This window comes from Salvelinus fontinalis, chromosome 33 (genome assembly GCF_029448725.1).
Source record: "Salvelinus fontinalis isolate EN_2023a chromosome 33, ASM2944872v1, whole genome shotgun sequence".
In the NCBI taxonomy this organism is placed as follows: domain Eukaryota; kingdom Metazoa; phylum Chordata; class Actinopteri; order Salmoniformes; family Salmonidae; genus Salvelinus; species Salvelinus fontinalis.
In genome coordinates, this window is record NC_074697.1 from 36,709,928 (window position 1) to 36,729,927 (window position 20,000).

Below are 20,000 nucleotides of genomic sequence, written 5' to 3' on the forward strand. Positions count from 1 at the left end.
CAACAGGTCAGGAACGTGACAAAATGTCATAACATGGGGCCCCCATTGATTTTGATGAAGTTTGAGTCACTCAGATAGCATAAGAACACGGCATAAGCCTTGGTAAAATATATAGAATTGCAGTAAATTAGCTTTAAATACTGTACATTTTCTTTCACCCCATGGCAAAACAAAATGAATGCAGGACACTTGCTTTAAAACTGAAACCTTTTCTCTCCGCCCCATGGTGAAATGTGTGGAATTGCAGTAAATTAGCTTAAAAACAGCTAAATGTTGTCTCTGTTTCCGTCGGATACCCAACATTAACCACACCCACGTGCCAGTGTGTGTGTGTTGGTCCTGAGCTGTAATATTATACATAAATCTTCAGAATGGGTGGGACAGGTTAGTGATGGAGCAAAACTGGGACACACACACACACACACACACATACACACACACACACACACATCTCTGCCTCTATGTCAAGACTCCAGAGCCTCTAAATTAGAGGTCGACCGATTAATTGGAATGGCCGATTAATTAGGGCCGATTTCAAGTTTTCATAACAATCGGAAATCTGTATTTTTTTTTACACCTTTATTTAACTAGGCAAGTCAGTTAAGAACACATTCTTATTTTCAATGACGGCCTAGGAACGGTGGGTTAACTTCCTTGTTCAGCGGCAGAACGACAGATTTTTACCTTGTCAGCTCAGGGATTCAATCTTGCAACCTTACAGTTAACTAGTCCAACGCTCTAACCACCTGCCTCACGAGGAGCCTGCCTGTTACGTGAATGCAGTAAGAAGCCAAGGTAAGTTGCTAGCTAGCATTCAACTTATCTTATAAAAAACAATCAATCAATCAATCATAATCACTAGTTAACTACACATGGTTGATAATATTACTAGTTTATCTAGCGTGTCCTGCGTTGCATATAATCGATGCGGTGCGTATCGTTGCTCCAATGTGTACCTAACCATAAACATCAATGCCTTTCTTCAAATCAATACACAGAAGTATATATTTTTAAACCTGCATATTTAGCTAAAAGAAATCCAGGTTAGCAGGCAATATTAACCAGGTGAAAATGTGTCACTTCTCTTGCGTTCATTGCACGCAGAGTCAGGGTATATGCAACAGTTTGGGCTGCCTGGCTTGTTGCGAACTAATTTGCCAGAATTTTACGTAATTATGTCATAACATTGAAGGTTGTGTAATGTAACAGGAATATTTAGACTTATGGATGCCACCCGTTAGATAAAATATGGAACGGTTCCATATTTCACTGAAAGCATAAACGTTTTGTTTTCGAGATGATAGTTTCCGGATTCGACCATATTAATGACCTAAGGCTCATATTTCTGTGTGTTATTATGTTATAATTAAGTCTATGATTTGATAGAGCAGTCTGACTGAGCGATGGTAGGCACCAGCAGGCTCGTAAGCATTCATTCAAACAGCACTTTCGTGTGTTTTGCCAGCAGCTCGTCGCTGTCCTTCAAGTATTGCTCTGTTTATGACTTCAAGCCTATCAACTCCCGAGATTAGGCCGATGTGAAATGGCTAGCTAGTTAGCGGGGTGCGCGCTAATAGCGTTTCAATCGGTGACGTCACTCGCTCTGAGACTTGGAGTAGTTGTTCCCCTTGCTCTGCAAGGGCCGCAGCATTTGTGGAGCGATGGGTAACGATGCTTCGAGGGTGGCTGTTGTCGATGTGTTCCTGGTTCGAGCCCAGGTAGCGGCGAGGAGAGGGATGGAAGCTATACTGTTACACTGGCAATACTAAAGTGCCTATAAGAACATCCACTAGTCAAAGGTATATAAAATACAAATGGTATAGAGAGAAATAGTCCTATACTTCCTATAATAACTACAACCTAAAACTTCTTACCTGGGAATATTGAAGACTCATGTTAAAAGGAACCACCAGCTTCCAAATGTTCTCATGTTCTGAGCAAGGAACTTAAACGTTTTTTTACATGGCACATATTGCACTTTTACTTTCTTCTCCAACACTTTGTTTTTGCATTATTTAAACCAAATTGAACATGTTTCATTATTTATTTGAGGCTAAATTGATTTTATTGATGTATTATATTAAGTTAAAATAAGTGTTCATTCAGTATTGTTGTAATTGTCATTATTACAAATACATTTTAAAAATTGGTCGATTAATCGGTATTGGCTTTTTTTGGTCCTCCAATAATCGGTATCGGAGTTGAAAAATCATAGTCGGTCAACCTCTACTCTAAATACAGCGGTATTATTAGACTTATAATCACACATATCCTCCATATCATACCAGAACTCTGACCTCCTGCCTCCATCCCTTTTTTCCATCTGTTCCTCCTCCTTTCCCTGAGAAATATGACTCCTCTGCTCGTGCTACCATATGCCCATGATAAATCTCCCAGCAACCCTCAATGGTTTCTCACAAAATCAATGGCTAATTTGGAGCATCACTTTATAGACCTTAAGAGAGTGTGTATGTGTGTGTGCGCGTGCATAAGTGTGTGTTCGCAAATGTCTGTATGTGAGACTTTACTTTAAGTGCACCATCTCAATTCGTCCAAAGGATACAAACGTGAGAAACAGCCCAGAAAGATAGTGAGACGCTGGGCTTGGCTTGACAGTGAATAAGCTAATAGGCAAATAGCCAGAGTCCAGGCACCACACCCAAATAGGGAATTGTTTTCTCTTAATCAACTTTTACCAGTTGAATGCAGACACAAACATAATTTGAATGTTATACTTCACTGAATGAAGTCAGCTTAAATATTTTGGTTGAATTTTGTTAAGACACTCCAGGACAGGACAGGTCCAGGCCAGATTGTGGATAAATACTTTTTTGATCTTTCTATCTGTAAAATACAAAATATTTTTTTGTGCATTTTTTTCCAAAGAAAATATTATCTAGAATAAAAAATTTACAACATATCAACAATTACCTCTGGGTAAGTCTGGAGAATATATCTAAGCATAACCACACACAATTTGGTCTGAAGCTGAGAAATATGTGTTGGTGTGTGGGAAGAGTCTGACTTACAAGAAATGTCAGTTAAAGACACTGGAATTAGACTACCAAACGCCGATTAGACGCCAAACGGCTATTTAAACCTAATCACCATCTCTTCAAAGTAAGTTACTAAATATAGTCCAGTTTGTAACACTCTCTATGAAATGGGCTTTTCAATTATGTGTAATTCAATAGTGAGCTTGGAAATTATCAATGTACAGTACCAGTCAAAAGTTTGAACACACCTACTCATTCAAGCGTTTTTCTACATTGTAGAATAATAGCGAAGTATAAAATAACACATATGGTATCATGTAGTAACCAAAAAAGTGTTAAATCAAAATATATTTGAGATTTGAAATTCTTCAAAGTTGCCACCCTTTGCGTTGATGATAGCTTTGCACACTTTTGGCATTCTCCCAACCAGCTTCATGAGGTAGTCACCTGGAATGCACTTATATTAACATGTGTGTCTTGTTAAAAGTTAATTTGTGGAATTTCTTTCCGTCTTAATGCGTTTGAGCCAATCAGTTGTGTGGGTAGGGTTGTTATACAGAATATAGCCCTATTTGGTAAAAGACCAAGTCCATATTATGGCAAGAATAGCTCAAATAAGCAAAGAGAAAGACATGAAGATAAGTAAATCGGGAAAATGTCAATAACTTCGAAAGTTTCTTCATGTGCAGTTGCAAAAACCATGAAGCGCTATGATGAAACTGGCTCTCATGAGGACCGCCACAGGAAAGGAAGACCCAGTGTCAACGTCGTGTGTATAGGTGGCAGGGAAGTCAGGCGCAGGAGAGTAAACGAAGTGTAGATGGAGACTTTTAATAAATGTCCATGACATGCTCCAAACACGAGAAATATACATACATCAAATAAAAATGGGTACGAGGACCCATACACCAATAAAACAACACTTGACATAAAACAATCTCTGACAAACACATGAAGGGAAACGGAGGGTTAAATACACAACAGGTAATGAATGGGATTGACAACAGGTGTGTGGGAAGACAAGACAAAACCAATGGAAAATGAAAAATGGATCGATGATGGCTAGAAGGCCGGTGAAGTCGACCGCCGAACACCGCCCGGACAAGGAGAGGCAACGACTTCGGAAGAAGTCGTGACATTACCCCCCCCTTGACGCGCGGCTCCAGCAGCGCGTCGACACCGGCCTCGGGGACGACCCGGAGGGCGAGGTGCAGGGCGATCCGGATGGAGGCGGTGGAATTCTTTTAACATGGAAGGATCTAAAACGTCCTCCACCGGAACCCAGCATCTCTCCTCCGGCCCGTACCCCTCCCAGTCCACGAGGTACTGAAGGCCCCTCGCCCGACGTCTCGAATCCAAAATGGATCGAACAGAGTACGCCGGGACCCCCTCGATGTCTAGAGGAGGCGGAGGAACTTCACGCACTTCAGCCTCCTGGAGCGGGCCAGCCACCACCGGCCTGAGGAGAGACACATGGAAGGAGGGGTTAATACGGTAATTAGTGGGCAGTTGTAACCTATAACATACCTCGTTCACTCTCCTCAGGACTTTAAACGGCCCCACAAACCGCGGACACAGCTTCCGGCAGAGCAGGCGGAGGGGCAGGTTTCGGGTCGAGAGCCAGACCCTGTCCCCTGGTACGAACACCGGGGCCTCACTGCGGCGACGGTCTGCGCCAATTTTCTGGCGCCTTATGGCACGCTGAAGGTGGACGTGGGCTGCCTCCCAGGTTTCCTCAGCGTGCCGAAACCAATTGTCCACCGCAGGAGCTTCGGTCTGACTCTGATGCCAAGGAGCCAGAACCGGCTGATACCCTAATACACATTGAAAAGGGGTAAGGTTAGTGGAGGAGTGACGTAGCGAGTTCTGGGCCATCTCTGCCCAGGGCACGAACTTCGCCCACTCCCCCGGCCGGTCCTGGCAATAGGACCGCAGAAACCTGCCCACATCCTGGTTAACTCTCTCCACCTGCCCATTTCTCTCGGGGTGAAAACCTGAGGTAAGACTAACCGAGATCCCCAGACGTTCCATGAATGCCTTCCAGACCCTTGATGTGAACTGGGGACCCCGATCAGACACTATATCCTCAGGCACCCCATAGTGCCGGAAAACGTGTGTAAACAGGGCCTACGCAGTTTGTAAGGCCGTAGGGAGACCGGGCAAAGGGAGAAGACGACAGGACTTAGAAAACCGATCCACAACGACCAGGATCGTGGTGTAACCCTGTGAAGGTGGAAGATCAGTCAAAAAATCCACTGACAGGTGCGACCACGGCCGTTGAGGAACGGGTAAAGGTAGAAGCTTACCTCTAGGCAGGTGTCTAGGAGCCTTGCACTGGGCGCACACCGAACAGGAGGAAACATAAATCCTCACGTCCTTAGCTAAAGTGGGCCACCAGTACCTCCCATCAAGACAGCGCATCGTCCGACCTATCCCAGGATGACCAGAGGAGGGTGATGTGTGAGCCCAATAAATCAATCGGTCACGGACAGCAGACGGAACGTACAGACGACCAGCTGGACACTCAGGAGGAGAGGGCTCTGCACGTGACGCCCGCTCAATGTCCGCGTCCAGCTCCCACACTACTGGCGCCACCAAACACGACTCTGGGAGTATGGGAGTGGGATCCATGGGCCGCTCCTCTGTGTCATACAGCCGAGACAATGCGTCTGCCTTGACGTTCTGGGAGCCTGGTCTGTAAGTAAGCGTAAACCCAAAACAAGTGAAAAACATGGCCCACCTTGCCTGGCGAGGATTTAGTCGCTTCGCCTGCCGGATGTACTCCAGATTGCGGTGGTCAGTCCAGATGAGAAAAGGGTGATTAGCCCCCTCAAGCCAATGCCTCCACACCTTCAAGGCTTTTACGACAGCTAACAGCTCTCGGTCCCCCACATCATAGTTACGCTCCGCCGGGCTGAGCTTCTTCGAAAAGAAAGCACAGGGGAGAAGCTTCGGTGGCACACCCGAACGCTGAGAGAGCACTGCTCCTATCCCAGCTTCGGATGCGTCCACCTCTACTATGAATGGCAAAGAGGGATCCGGATGAGCCAACACAGGCGCCGAGGTAAACAGAGCCTTCAGTTGTCCAAAAGCCCTATTCGCCTCGGCCGACCACTGCAAGCGCACCGGTCCCCCCTTTAGCAGTGAGGTAATGGGAGCTGCAACCTGACCAAAACCCCGGATAAATCTCCGGTAGTAATTGGCAAACCCTAAAAAACGCTGCACCTCCTTTACCGTGGTCGGAGTCGGCCAATTACGCACGGCTGTAATGCGGTCGCTCTCCATTTCCACTCCTGAAGTGGAAATCTGATGCCCTAGGAAGGAGATGGATTGTTGGAAGAACAAGCATTTCTCAGCCTTGACATATAGATCATGCTCCAACAGGCGACCAAGCACCCTGCGCACCAAGGACACATGCTCGGCGCGTGTAGCAGAGTATATCAAAATATCATCGATATACACCACTACACCCTGCCCGTGCAGGTCCCTGAAGATCTCATCTACAAATGATTGGAAGACTGATGGAGCATTCATCAACCCATATGGCATGACCAGGTACTCATAATGACCTGAGGTGGTGCTAAATGCTGTCTTCCACTCATCACCCCTCCTAATACGCACCAGATTGTACGCACTCCTGAGATCCAATTTTGTGAAGAAGCGGGCCCCGCGCATTGACTCCATTACTGTATTGATCAAAGGTAGCGGGTAACTATATTTTACCGTGATTTTATTAAGGTCTCGATAATCAATGCACGGGCGTAAACCACCATCCTTCTTCTTCACAAAAAAGAAACTCGAAGAGGCGGGTGAAATGGATGGCTGAATGAACCCCTGACGCAGGGATTCAGAGATATAATTATCCATAGCCACTGTCTCCGCTTGCGACAGAGGATACACGTGACTCCTGGGATATGCAGCGTCTACCAGGAGATCTATCGCACAATCCCCCTGTCGATGGGGTGGTAATTGAGTCGCCTTCTTTTTACAGAAGGCGAGTGCCAAATCGGCATATTCTGGGGGAATGCGCACGGTGGAAACCTGGTCTGGACTTTCCACCGTAGTAGCACCAATGGAAACCCCTACACACCTACCTGAGCACTCTCGCGACCACCCCGTGAGAGCCCTCTGTGGCCAAGAAACAGTGGGGTTATGAGCAGTTAACCAGGGTAGGCCTAGCACCACAGAATACGCAGGGGAATCAATAAGGAAAAGACTAATCTTCTCCTTGTGACCCTCCTGCGTTATCATAGACAAAGGTGCGGTGACGTCCCTGATAAACCCTGACCCTATTGGTCGACTATCTAAGGCATGAATAGGGAAAGGCATATCCACAGAAACAATAGGAATCCCTAAACTATGAGCTAAAATTTTATTAATGAAATTCCCAGCCGCGCCTGAATCTACTAGCGCCTTATACTGGGAATGCAGGGAAAAATCCGGAAAAGTGACAGAGACAAACATAAGTGCAGCAGAGGGCTCTGGATGAGTATGGTGCCTACTCACCTGGGGTGATGCCAGAGTGCCCTGCCTGCCTTCTCTATTCCCAGAGGAACCAACCCGGCACCGATCAGCAGTGTGATCTCTGCGATCATAGATGGTGCTCGAGCGGGTACCCCCTCCGGTCTCCCTGCGCACCATCCCTCCCAATTCCATAGGTTCGGGAGAGAGAGTGCGGGAGGATGGAACAACCAGACCCCGATCTAGACGTCCCCGAGTAGCCAGCATGTTGTCCAGCCTGATGGACATATCCACCAGCTGGTCGAAGTTGAGGGTGGTGTCTCTACAGGCCAGCTCCCGACGGACGTCCTCGCGTAGACTACAACGATAGTGGTCGATCAGGGCCCTGTCGCTCCATCCAGCGCCGGCAGCCAAAGTCCTAAACTCCAAAGCGAACTCCTGAGCACTCCTCGTCCCCTGCCTCAGATGATAGAGGAGCTCACCTGCTGCTCTGCCTTCGGATGGGTGGTCGAATACCTTCCCGAAATGGCAGATGAACTCCTCAAAATGGTCCAACGCCTTATCCTCTCCACACACAGCGTTGGCCCACTCCAGGGCTTTCCCGGTAAGGCATGAGACGAGGGCGGAGCTTTTCTCACGTTCTGATGGTACTGGAGAGACCGTGGCCAGATACAAGTTCAGTTTTAGGAGAAAACCCTGGCAGCTGGCAGTATCTCCATTGTATCCCGTGGGTAGGGATAACTGGATCCTGTTCTGTTCCGGAGGAGAAAAAGCGTTCAAAGGAATTCCAGGTGGTGGTGGAGGTGCTGGAAAAGCTCCCTGTCTCTCCCAGCGGTCCATATTCTGGACAATGCGATCCATGGCAGACTGTCAATCTCCTCCGCTTGTTCCATGACGCGTTCCTCAACCTCCATTAGCGAAGTGCCTCCTCCTGCTGACTTCATTTTTAAGGTCAGAGATTCTGTCAACGTCGTGTGTATAGGTGGCAGGGAAGTCAGGCGCAGGAGAGTAAATGAAGTGTAGATGGAGACTTTTAATAAATGTCCATGACATGCTCCAAACACGAGAAATATACATACATCAAATAAAAATGGGTACGAGGACCCGTCGCGCACCCATACACCAATAAAACAACACTTGACATAAAACAATCTCTGACAAACACATGAAGGGAAACAGAGGGTTAAATACACAACAGATAATGAATGGGATTGACAACAGGTGTGTGGGAAGACAAGACAAAACCAATGGAAAATGAAAAATGGATCGATGATGGCTAGAAGGCCAGTGAAGTCGACCGCCGAACACCGCCCGGACAAGGAGAGGCAACGACTTCGGTAGAAGTCGTGACACCCAGATTTATCTCTCTGCAGAGGATAAGTTCATTAGAGTTACCAGCCTTAGATTGAAGCCCAAATAAATGCTTCACAGAGTTCAAGTAACAGACACATCTCAACATCAACTGTTCAGAGGAGACTGCATGAATCAGGCCTTCATGGTTGATTTGCTGCAAAGAAACCACTACTAAAGGACACCAATAAGAAGAAGAGACTTGCTTGGACCAAGAAACACGAGCTATGGACATTAGACCGGTGGCGATCTGTCCTTTGGTTTGATGAGTCCAAATTTGCGTTTTTTGGTTCCAACGGTGTGGGGGTGGTGTGGGGGTGCTTTGCTGGTGTCTTTGTGAGACGCAGAGTAGGTGAACGAGTGATCTCCGCATGTGTGGCTCCCACTGTAAAGCTTGGAGGAGGAGGTGTGATGGTGTGGGGGTGCTTTGCTGGTGACACTGTCAGTGATATATTTAGAATTCAAGGCACACATAACCAGCATGGCAAACGCAGCATTCTGCTGCGAAACGCCATCCTATCTGGTTTGCGCTTAGTGGAACTATCAATTGTTTTTCAACAGGACAATGACACAAAACACACCTCCAGGCTGTGTAATTGCTATGACCAAGGAGAGTGATGGAGGGCTGCATCAGATGACCTGGCCTCCACAATCACCCGACCTCAACCCAATTGAGATGGTTTGGAATGAATTGGACCGTAGAGTGAAGGAAAAGCAGACAAGTGTTCAGCACATGTGACCGACCACCTTGATTTCGGTTTTTGCAGCAAAATGTGAAATTGTGTTTTTTACATTGGACAAAAGCAGAGACACAGAGCTACAACATGGTAGATCATACACTGCATTTGAGGAACAATGGGAATTTTGAGAAAATGGCCTTTGAATATTTTGGTACCTACTGGAGAGCTCTTCTTTGTCTACACCCATTCAGTATCGTTCACACACTCTTAAGATTTAGCCCCACCCACTGCTGACAACAATTTACGCTTTTTTGACAATGTTGACTGACACCAGCCATATTCAATTGGTGTTGAGCGTTCGTAAATGCGTCAGTTATTCTGTGAATTTACCAGCTACGTCTATCAACAGTTGTCGCAGTGACATTCTATTGAAATGGTTACTTGAATAGTGGAGTCTTTTGCTAAGACATGTAGCTAGTCAGCTAGCTAAACAATTAACCATAATCCCAACTGATGACGTTACTACCCTGCATAAATCTGCAGGTAGCCAACCAACCAGGCTCAATGTTAGCTAGCTAACTATAACTAGCAAAGCAAATGGCTCTTAGATACGCATAATAAGATCATACACGTAATGTTAGCTAGCGAGCCAGTTAGGCTCGTAATTTAACAATTTTATTTGTATTTACAGACGGCATACAAGTCTGTTATTAAGGCACATGAAAGTTTACATGTTCCAGAAGGCATTTCTGCCAGAAAATGGTTCATGCGGCTCTCCTGTGAAGTAGTGACCTGCAACGTACGCCTAGTTTCCTGAAACGAGTCACATTTGTGGGAACTCCTTCAAGACTGTTGGAAAAGCATTCCTCATGAAGCTGGTTGAGAAAATGCCAAGAGTGTGCAAAGCTTGTCATCAAGGGAAAGTGTGACTACTTTGAAGAATCTAAAATGTAAAATATATTTAGATTTGTTTAACACTTTTTTGGCTACTACATGATTCCATGTGTTATTTGATATTTTTGATGTCTTCACTATTATTCTACAATGTTTAAAATAGTACAAATTAAGAAAAAACATTGATTTAGTAAGTGTGTCCAAACTTTTGACTGGTACTGTATGTCCATTTTAAAGTGCATAAAATTCATTAAAATGTTGATGGCGGTAGTAGACTATGATAAACTAAAGGAAAGAAAAGGTGACATTTTTATGTTTATTTTTTGTAAATATTAAAACTTTTTGTCAATAGGGGGTGCAGTTAGCGTTTTTTATTTCTGGGTGTCGCTAAATTAAACTGCCTCATGCTCAATTCTTGCTTGCACAATATGCATATTATTAATTCTATTGGATAGAAAACACTCTCTAGTTTCTATAGCCGCTGGAATTTTGTCTGTGGGTGACCCAGAACTCTTTCTACAGCGAAATCCATGACAGGTACTGCGATGGTCTGAGAGCGAAGCTCTGATTTCAGATCAGTTTTAAAAGTCTGTGTGTTTCCTATGGAACGACATGAACTGCACCCGCCTTCCCCTGGATGTCAGTAACCAATGAGAAGTGGAATGGGCTTGCTGCGTAGCTCTCAGAGGTTATAAAAGGCCAAGGAGTGAGAGGAGCCTTCCTTTCGACGCTGAACATTGCGCGAAGAGGGACCTCAGGATGCCATTTTCAAACGCTCAATTTTAAACGTTAGATGTATCCGTCTGTAATTTAATTAGACATAGGTGTTAGAAGCATCATAACGAAGCTATTTTAAACCGAGTTATATCAGATTATGCGAGTCTATTGCTATTTTTCGAAATTTCCTCAGTATTGCGCCTTGAGGATTTGGACACGTTGGGGCAAAATAGCTATTGTTAGCTACTGTTAGCTGCTATATCAGAAGTTGAATGCAACGTTTTACAACCAAGCAACGATTCTTTTGGACAAAGAACCACCATGCCAAGATTCTGATGGAAGCTCGTCGAAAAGTAAGAGCTATTTATGATGTTATTCCGTTTTTATGTGGAAAAATGTAAACTCCATAATGGCGATTAGTGACGCGATTATTGCAGCACTAGTCTGGCTGTAACGCACACTGTATGTCTAGTAACGTTACTTTTAAAAATCTAACTCAGCGTTTGCATTAATAACTAATGCATCTTTCATTTCATGTCCAACCTGTATTTTTTTAGTCAAGTTTATGAATAGTTTTTGATAAAAATATTTGTATTTTCAAAACGGCGCAGGGCAGATTGCTTGAGTAGTTGAACACTATTTCCATTGTGTAAGCACGATTTGTGCCGCTAAATATGCACATTTTCGAACAAACTCTATATGTATGTTGTAATATGATGTTACAGGAGTGTCATCTGAAGAATTCTGAGAAGGTTAGTGAAAAAATTAATATATTTTGGCGATGTTGATGTTATCGCTCTCTTTGGCTAGAATCAATGCTCTGGTAACGTTTGCATATGTGGTATGCTAATATAACGATTCATTGTGTTTTCGCCGTAAAACACTTAGAAAATCTGAAATGTTGTCTGAATTCACAAGATCTGTGTCTTTCCATTGCTATGTGCTGTGTATTTTTAAGAAATGTTTTATGATGAGTAAATTGGTAATACACGTTGCTCTGTGTAGTAATTCTAGGAGCTTTGGTGAGATTTGTGATGCTGGCTGCAATGGCAAACTATGATTTATACCTGAAATATGCAAATTTTTCTAACAAAGCCTATCCTATACCATAAATATGTTATCAGACTGTCATCTGATGAGGTTTTTTCTTGGTTAGTGGCTATCAATATCTTAGTTTAGCCGAATTGGTGATAGCTACTGGTGTTGAGAAAAAATGGTGGACAAAGAAAAATAGTGTCTTTTGCTAACATGTTTAGCTAATAGATTTACATATTTTGTCTTCCCTGTAAAACATTTTCAAAATCTGAAATGGTGACTTTATTCACAAGATCTGTATCTTTCATTAGGTGTCTTGGACTTGTGATTTAATGATATTTAGATGCTACTATTTAAATGTGACGCTATGCTAGCGATGCTAATCAGTGTGGGGGGGGGGTGGGGGGGGATCCCGGATCCGGGTTTCTGAGGCAGTAAAAGTTAATGGACCAAAATACCAACAAATCTCAAAATTGATAGGTAGATGCAAAAATGTCATTGCAGCCTGTGGTACCTGGCCATAAATGAGTTCGATGTTCACAAATGTTTTGTTCACAAATGTACCCACATTTCTGTGATATGAAAATGATTTATGATTAGTGAATGCCATCATGAAGTTATTTAGTTAGATACTTCTCCCTATTAGCTGAAATAAAAATAATCTAAGCATTTTCAGCTGTCGCGCTAGTTGTTCTGTCTGAACCTAGCGTTGAATAATGGCCTTTGGTTGCACGATGCAGACGTTGCCTCCCTCCGAGGAACGTGTTGTAGTCAACCCCCCTGCAGTTGCCTGGTCAGGAGAAACTTGCTAGCAAACGTTTGTGAATGAATAATACACTCTGACCCACAAAACGTATTTTCTATATTCATGATCGCGTGGTTAGACAAAGAAAGGAAAGTGAATTTCAAAATGGGATGTAGTTTTATTGCAGCTGTTGTTGGTAAGTGATGGATCTGCTAGCTTCTGAAATGACTTACTCATTCTTTAAAATGTGCCTTCAACTGACACCAATAAAACTACTCATTTGTTTGTGTCTGTCTGTAGAGGTGGGAGTACAATGTGTGTGTGTGTGTGCGTGTGCGTGTGCGCCCGTGTGTGTGTGCGCCCGTGTGTGTGTGTGTGTGTGTGTGTGTGTGTGTGTGTGTGTGTGTGTGTGTGTGTGTGTGTGTGTGTGTGTGTGTGTGTGTGTATTGAAGAGCGAGGGATGACAGGAGGGAGAGAAAAATAAGCCTTCACTCCGATAGACACTGGGATCTTTAAGATGAGAGAGTGATCTCCCACACATACTGCAGAAATGCTTACTCAAACATTGATCCCTGCTCTCGCTGCCCTCCACACACACACACACACACACACACACACACACACACACACACACACACACACACACACACACACACACACACACACACACACACACACACACACACACACACACACACACACACACACACACACACACACACTGCAGTGTTGGCCTCTCAGTGATGGATGAGTCTTTCAGATAGCACCACAGACACACCCAGAGAGAGAGAGAGGGGGGGGGGGGTATAGCGGAAGGGTTTGAGAGAGAGGGAGGGAGGGAGGGAGGGAGGGAGAGAGACACAGACAGGGATCCCCACCCCCCAAACAGCCAGGGAAGAACAGTGCCATAGAGAGAAAGTGGTTGTGTCATTATTCAGCTACAGTTGTTCTACCTCTCTCTAATGAAGGGGATGTTATATTACATCTGCTTGTGTACTAATGAAGAACAAACCTCCTCATCCAGAACAAACAGACTAGAACAACACAACACTTCCAAGACTACTGGAAGCCTCCAACAGGAGACACGGCCCATCTGCTTCCTCACAGTGTCTCATGGGACACACACACACACACTCGCACGATAACACACACAAACACACACTTATACACACATTCAGATACAGACACACACACACACACACACACACGCCCACACACACACGGACACGTGTGTGAACAGTTGCAGACTAATTATTGTTGTGTACCATCTCTAGCCAAGCAGAAATAAACAGGACAAATGACAACAACGCTACTGTGCTAGCCCAGCAGAAAGAGACTTTCTTAAGTTTCAGGCTAACAAACTTTCTCAATAACTTTCGCAATAAAAGGTTCCCCTCTCTGTTGATTGAGGTCATTTCTGTCCATCTGTACAGTATGTCCAATCTATATCTAACGTGTGGCTCCCTCTATCCCCTTCCCTCTTTCCCCTTGTCCACATTTCACCTTCTTAATCCTTCTCTTAACGCTTCACTCTATTTGAGCTTTTTTTGGTTTCCATGACAATCCCTCCATCTCTGCCTACCCTTTTCTAAACCCGTTTTGCTTTATTCCTGTCCTCTGTTGATCTGCAGACCATGATGTCATTTTTCCTACCTGTCTTTTATTTTCCTGCCATGCCCTGTGAGCACTGTTTATTTCCCCTCCACCCTCTCTAGGGATGAAACGGGGCGAGGACAAGAGCAGAGGCACATTAATCAATCAACCAACTTTGCAAATTCACCTAATTAACGTCTAATTAAGGATCTGGGCACCTCGCCAACACTCATCACATCCTACGCTGCCACATCCCCCGCCGTGCCCCAGACGTACACGCACCTGCCTTATGCCCTCCATCCCTCCCTCCATCCATCCATCCACCCTCCTTTTCCTCATGCCACCAACAGCTGAGGCCCTCATCCGTTAGCTTTCTGAGAGGTAAATACAATTCCTCTTCAATCATCCATCCATCTGTTTTTATTCTCCATTAGAACTTATGCCACTAAACTCTGCTGGCCCCACAAGATAGTTTGCAGAGATAGCTCAACCGACCTTGCTCATTCATACAACCAGAAGCTCTTGGTCTTACCAGAGAGAGGTCCTGGCCAAACTCATCCATCACGGCTGTCTGGTAGGGCTCCAGTGACTCCGTCCCAAGCTGATGATGCATACAGTTCTCACAGTCCCCCTGCCAGCTCACTTTGCGGTACAGGGTGGCACGCCAGGCCCGCTGAATTCTGGGTAGAAAAACAAAAAATATATAAATCACACATAAGGAGAGGTCAAATCTGGAACTGAAATGTGAGATTGACTTTTCTGCTGTTTTTGGAATTTAAATAACTGTACAGACCACAATATCAGTATCATTATATATTGTACAAGCACATTCTGACATTCTCACTGGTCAAGGTCACACACAGTGGAGGCTCCTCAGAGGAGGAAGGGGAGGACCATCCTACTCAGTGAATTTCTGAAAAATGTCAACATTAAACATGAAAAAAGTTCTCTTTTTAAGATACAACTATACTAAATATATTAACATGTCATCAAATAACTGATTAAAACACTGTTTTGCAATGAAGGGCTACAGTAGCTTTAACAGCACTCTGTAGGGAAGCACTATGGTGTCTCTGTAAGACAGCTATTTTCCGTTCTCCTCTGGGTACACTGACTTCAATAAAAAACCTAAGAGACTCATGGTTCTCACTGCCTTCCATAGACTTACACAGTAACTATGACGACCTCCAGAGGACGTCCTCCAACCTATCAGAGCTCTTGCAGCATGAACTGACATGTTGTCCATCCAATCAAAGTATCAGATAATGAATCTAGTACTGAAAGCATAAGCTACAGCTAGCTAGCACTGCAGTGCATAAAATGTGGTGAGTAGTTGACTCAAAGACAGAGAAAAACAATAGTTGAACCGTTTTGAACACATTTATTTCTTAAAAAGTTAAGGAGAAGCAGCGGAGCGAGAGAGAGAGAGAGAGAGAGAGAGAGAGAGAGAGAGAGAGAGAGAGAGAGAGAGAGAGAGAGAGAGAGCTATTGTTCATTGCCAAGATTGTGCAAGGTGGTACTGAATGTGTCACTGTCTGTCAACTTGATTAGTCCAATGTGTCTCTCAACCTGTGCACCTACGTTATAAGCGTTCATTTGTAGGCTAGGTTGTAGCAACCTCATGATGGGTACAGGGCAAATTCAAGTATCATGTCGTAGCCTAAACCTATCAATGTTACATTGCGCTGGATGAATGGAATATGAATGACAGTCATCCAACATGCTGTAATAGAAATAAGGCCATGCTCATGAAAAAATACATTGTCCTCCCTGATCTTAAACGGCACCAACCGCCATGGACATACATAGAAGAAATCTCCTGGACATTTCTACACAGCCCTTAAGTTATGCACTTCCAGATTAAAACACAAGATACAACACAGTAAGTTTAACGTTGGTTAAGGGGAAATGGCGCCCATGATAGAGTGAGGACAGTGTGTCTGCTGGGTTCAATGGGTCACTGCCCTTGTATACAGTGATTCCCTCTGGAGAGTGGAGAGGCTTGATAACCACATCATAGCGTGGCATATTGCATTTTTCTCTTTCTCTCCCTCTCCCACACTTCATCTCTCTCTCTCTTTATTTCTCTCTTCCCTCTCTCCCTCTCTCCATTTCCAATACCCCCAGCTCCAGGGTCCAGGGTGATGTGTAGGATCAATTACCCGATGGAGAAACACATTCACCTTCAGCGAAGCAGGGAGCCAGCTGAGCCAAATGGAACAAATTGAATTAAGCCATAACCCACCGGTTCAAAACCAATAGGTTTACTCTTCCCACCTCCCTCACTTCTTCTATACCCCCCCTCCATCCCACCACCCATACACCCTCCAATGAATTTACCCCCCTCTATCCCTTGTTCTGTCCACCTTCCTCCCTCCATCCCTTCTCTACCTCCATACCCTCTTCAAATGTGTTTACTTTATCCCTCCATACCCCCCCGCTCTCAATCCATTCCCTCCTAAATGTGTTTACTCCAGCCTCCTAGTCCTTCCAGAGCAGGTAACCTGGGGTGATAGCTGACCCCCTATAACCACAGCTATAAAGGTTGGGTTCATGTTCCTCTCACATGGTGTTAAAGGTAGGCTTTGGCTTCACACAGATGCTGTTGAACTCTGACTCTGCCGTAGAAAGCCAATCAGAGGGTGAATTGGTTATAGGCCACGGTGGGATTGATGTCATCCCCACCACAACCACAACAACACACCTGGGAATGAATGGGCGACAGGTATACACAATGACAGAGGGGAGAGGGGGACACACCTGATCATACACAGGGGCACATGTACACACACACATAACACAAACTATTACATACAAGGAGGAATACAAAAAAAAACATTTACAAACACTTCCCCCATTTACAGGTGTTCCAATGCCACCAGTCTCTCTCCCCACAGTGCCCCCTCCTGGTGGTGTGTATTAAACACAGTACTGTGCTACAGGTGGGACTCACACAATGGCCTTGGTCTCCCAGTAGCGTTGCTGCTCAAGGCAACGAGGACTGTTGTCATCCGCTTCCTCACTCCTCAGGTAAACATGTCTACAGTGATACACAGTGGAAGAACAGTCAGTGCCAGGGAAGCCTACAACGTTAAGGCACTTGAAAGTAACATTCACTGCTGTGTAGACAGTTGGTTAAGTGTTTTATACCTCTCCATCTTAAGCATTTGTTGTCCTCCACCATGGTTGCAGAAGCGATGGTACCTCTTCTCTTCCTCCTACACGGGATCACAGAAAGACATGAGCATTTTCTTCTTGAATGGAGGATAAGAGGGAAGATGAAAATGCTCCTGCAAGATTCAGTCATAACTCTGTCCTGGTGTTAGACCGTCTGTAATGTTACTACCACCCACTCACACTGTCTGGAGGAGCACGGAGGGAGACACTCTCTATTCTGTCTGCTTGTTGAGACTTGTATTCTCTCAATGTGTTTTCTTGTTGGAATGATAATGCAGACATTTCGATAATGACCAAGAAAATCACAGTGGTTGTCGAGGGTGTAACAGGTCAGCACCTCAGGAAAAAAATGGCAGTTGGCTTTTCATAGCTGATCATTCAGAGTGGTAGAGATACTCTGAATGATCGTCTATGAAAAGCCAACTGACATTTACTCCTGAGGTGCTGACCTGTTGCACCCTCGACAACTACTGTGATTATTATTATTTGACCATGCTGGTCATTTATGAACATTTGAACATCTTGGCCATGTTCTGTTATAATCTCCATCCGCCACAGCCAGAAGAGGACTAGCCACACCTCATAGCCTGGTTCCTCTCTAGGTTTCTTCCTAGGTTCTGGCCTTTCTAGGGAGTTTTTCCTAGCCACCGTTCTTCTACACCTGCATTGCTTGCTGTTGGTGGTTTTAGGCTGGGTTTCTGTACAGCACTTTGAGATATCAGCTGATGTAAGAAGGGCTTTATAAATACATTTGATTTGATTTGATAGCAGGGCAGAAAGGACGGTATCTGTGTAGACTATACAGGATAGGAAGCCGGGTCAAAACACAGTCACACACACATTTGCAGTTTCACATATAAGAACACTCCACGTGTGAAAAACTCACTTTCACATGTGGAATTGCAAGTTCACATGTGTGGGTGAATTAGGGCGACAGAGCGTTGTGAAATGTCGCTTGTTGGAATTCTTGAGTCAACAAGGTGAAACATCTGTCGATGTTCCCTGCAGCAAGGCACTTAACCCTAATTGCTGCAGGGCTACTGTTGATAATGGCTGACCCTGGCCATGACCCCACTCTCTGAGGATGTCTCACGGGGACTTGGGATATGCAGAAAACATTTCCAGTTCACACTTGTGTATAATACATATTTGTGTGAAACAGGACAACTATAAGCACCCACATTATTATTATTATTATTATTATTATTATTATTATTATTATTATAGGGTTTTCACATGATTATTATGAACCTGCAATTCTACAGGTGAAAGTGAGATTTATACTTATGGGTTGTTCTTACATGTGAATCTGCAAATGTGATTTTCACATGTTAATGTTTTTCAAACATGTTATTCTCCTCACGTGTTAAAAGAGGGTGTTATCATGTGAACTCTAAATGTAATACATGTGAAAATATGGTTTCACGTGTGAAATGTAAGCTCAACATGTGAAAACAGCAATTTCACATGTGAAACTGCAGATTTCACGTTTTTTTTTTTTGTAAGGGCACACACACACAGTATGTGCCCTGCCTGCTGCCAGAGCTGATAGGCCAGCAGTGAATGGGAGATGTAGTGAAGCAGCTTCATGAATGCATCCATCTGTCTGTCCTGTCTAAGTGAAGTTTAGGAGGGGATGGCATAGCACCCACAGGCTCTCTGCCTGGCAGACACAGACGGGTCTGGCCCCTGGCAACTGGCCTCTGACTGGCTCCTGCTTGGCCCCTGTGGCTTCTCTGGCATCTGCACTTCCTGACTGCCAAAAAGCTGCACATTGCTAACACACACACAGACACAAAGAGATGATTCTGAATTAGGGCTGTCAGAGTTTCTAAGTTAACTCAAGTTAACTTTTGTAATTTTAGTGCACTCATTTTTTTCATTGTGATTAATCGCATTATCTGAAAACATTCAAACTAAATACATCTATAAACTAAAAACAACAATGTGATGGGAAAACAAGTTGACATGGAGGTTAAAGAAAGTGTGCTTTATCAATTGACCAGATTCTGCTAACTGTTACTTTGGACAAAGTCAAGACCTTAAAATTGTTGTAATGCTTTTTGTATAAAAATCTTAAATTACAGCTCAATTTGAGCAAATTCTGAATTTGCAATTAATCGTGATAAATCACAGCAAATCCTGCGATTAACTCAATTAAAGGTTTAAACGTTTGACAGACCTATTTTGAATTGAACGGTCAATAGTGAACGGTCAATTTTCTGAGATGGATCATGAATAAACATTGGAAGAGAAACCCAGTGTCAGCCCTCTAGGTAGTAATGGCAAGACATTGCTTTCTCCCACTGGAGACATACATTTTTACTCATTAATTTGTTACATTTTTCACTT

General features: G+C 44.3%; 1 protein-coding gene across 2 annotated transcripts in view; it reads right to left on the reverse strand.

Moving 5' to 3' along the window:
• Positions 1-20,000, reverse strand: part of LOC129832151 (schwannomin-interacting protein 1-like) — a 222,254-nt gene that overhangs the window by 193,672 nt on the left and 8,582 nt on the right. For both annotated transcript variants that reach the window (XM_055895951.1, XM_055895953.1), the window contains exons 3-5: positions 17,622-17,689; positions 17,425-17,511; positions 15,004-15,151 (exon numbers count right to left, since the gene is read on the reverse strand). In XM_055895951.1, coding sequence (XP_055751926.1) covers positions 15,004-15,151; positions 17,425-17,511; positions 17,622-17,689 — 303 coding nt within the window. The remainder of the gene's footprint in view (positions 1-15,003; positions 15,152-17,424; positions 17,512-17,621; positions 17,690-20,000) is intronic.